The sequence below is a fragment of the Coregonus lavaretus genome, assembly GCF_964263955.1.
Source record: "Coregonus lavaretus genome assembly, contig: HAP1_SCAFFOLD_288, whole genome shotgun sequence".
Lineage (NCBI taxonomy): Eukaryota > Metazoa > Chordata > Actinopteri > Salmoniformes > Salmonidae > Coregonus > Coregonus lavaretus.
In genome coordinates this window covers 573,529-575,245 of record NW_028165217.1, presented here as the reverse complement: position 1 = coordinate 575,245, position 1,717 = coordinate 573,529, and the positions used below count along the sequence as shown (strand labels likewise).

Here is a 1,717-nt window from a genome sequence, read left to right as displayed (position 1 = left end):
TCTCTCTCTCTCTCTTCCTTTCAGTAGGACTAACAACATCACCACCCACAGACATGGCTAGAACACAAGGTAACAACATCACCACCCACTAAGTACCATAATGTAACATGGACTACAACTACCAAGCACCAAACGTTTACATGGTATACAACTACCTAGCATTAAACCCTTATAAACTACAACTATGAATGTAAAGATACACCAATTTGTGGTGGAAAATAGCCACTGCATCTTCCTCCTCCAGACAATGAATGAGATTGAATCACAACAAAAACACACTGACTTTGCCTGATACTTGGTATTAGATTAAATTATCTGACTCTTCCTATTGATATCTCATCATTAACATTTCATCTTTATTTCTGCTCTCCTCAACACCCACCTGTTTCTCTGTCTAATGTTGTCTTCCCTCCTCCCTCCCTCTGAAATGAAGAAACACAGAAGTACAGTACAGTAGAGACTAGCTAAATGTAGCATCACTGGAACATTATGCCTGTGTACTGTCTCTGGGTGTTCTAGGTGATCTGATGTTCTCTGGTGTTGGTCTGGGTGTTCTAGGTGATCTGATGTTCTCTGGTGTTGGTCTGGGTGTTCTAGGTGATCTGATGTTCTCTGGTGTTGGTCTGGGTGTTCTAGGTGATGTGATGTTCTCTGGTGTTGGTCTGGGTGTTCTAGGTGATGTGATGTTCTCTGGTGTTGGTCTGGGTGTTCTAGGTGATGTGATGTTCTCTGGTGTTGGTCTGGGTGTTGTTCTACTACTGCTGGGTCTGCTGCTGTTCATGTTCTTTAGACAGAGGAGAGACAGAGACAGGAGACCAACAGGTACAGTAGTTATTACACGCAATCATTATTATTATTTTTCATAAACATGTCAGAAAATAAATATAGCTTTTATAAATAAAATCTGTTGGTTTTCCTCTTCAGCAGCCAAACACTCTGCCAGACCGTTGGTTCCTGACTCAATGACAGACAACCAAGATCCAGACATAGGAACCATCACTAACCCAATCTACGCCACAGCAACCAATCAGAACCCAGATACAGCCTGTGACATCACCACCATCTATGCCACGGCAACCAATCCTCGTCCAGATGACATCTACTCCAACGTTGGTCCGTAACATAGGTTCAAGACAGTGTGACCTATGCTACTGTCAACTTCCCCAGAGATCCAGCCTGTCTCCACTATGCTACTGTCAACTTCCCCAGAGATCCAGCCTGTCTCCACTATAATACTGTCTCCTTCAGTTCAGACTCTGATGCTAGTAACCACCCAGACACTCACCCTACAGATGTAGACACCTCATAGATGTACTGCACCATTAAACACTCTGCTACATAGTCTGCTACTGTCACTGATCTGTATGGCAAAGCATGAATTCATGTTTTCATTCATTTGTGTTTTTAATTCATTCATTTATTTGATCGTTAATTTGTTAATTAGTTTTTATATTCATTCAATAATTCATTAATTTGTTTGTTCTTTCATTCATTCATATTTTTATTCCCCAAAAAATATTTTGAATTTGTTTATTTGTTTGTATATTCATGTATTGATTTATTTGTTTGTTCGTTAGTTCAATCATCTGTTTGTTCGTTCATTCTTTTGTTTGTTTGTCGGTCGTTCCGTCTCTACATCCGTTCATTCATTCAATAATTTTCCTACTGTGAATGTAACACTGGCTTCAACAAAAAGAGACAGTTTATCACTTTTAGA

At 39.9% G+C, this 1,717-nt stretch overlaps 1 protein-coding gene across 1 annotated transcript; it reads left to right on the top strand.

Annotated features, from left to right (window-relative positions):
* The first annotated feature begins 29 nt into the window (after positions 1–29).
* Positions 30–1,209, top strand: LOC311116117 (uncharacterized protein). The gene is made up of 3 exons (XM_084191247.1): positions 30–69; positions 715–822; positions 925–1,209. The coding sequence occupies exons 1-3, from the start codon at positions 54–56 to the stop codon at positions 1,119–1,121; spliced, it is 321 nt and encodes a 106-aa protein (XP_084047373.1). The 5' UTR covers positions 30–53; the 3' UTR covers positions 1,122–1,209.
* The last annotated feature ends 508 nt before the right edge of the window (positions 1,210–1,717 follow it).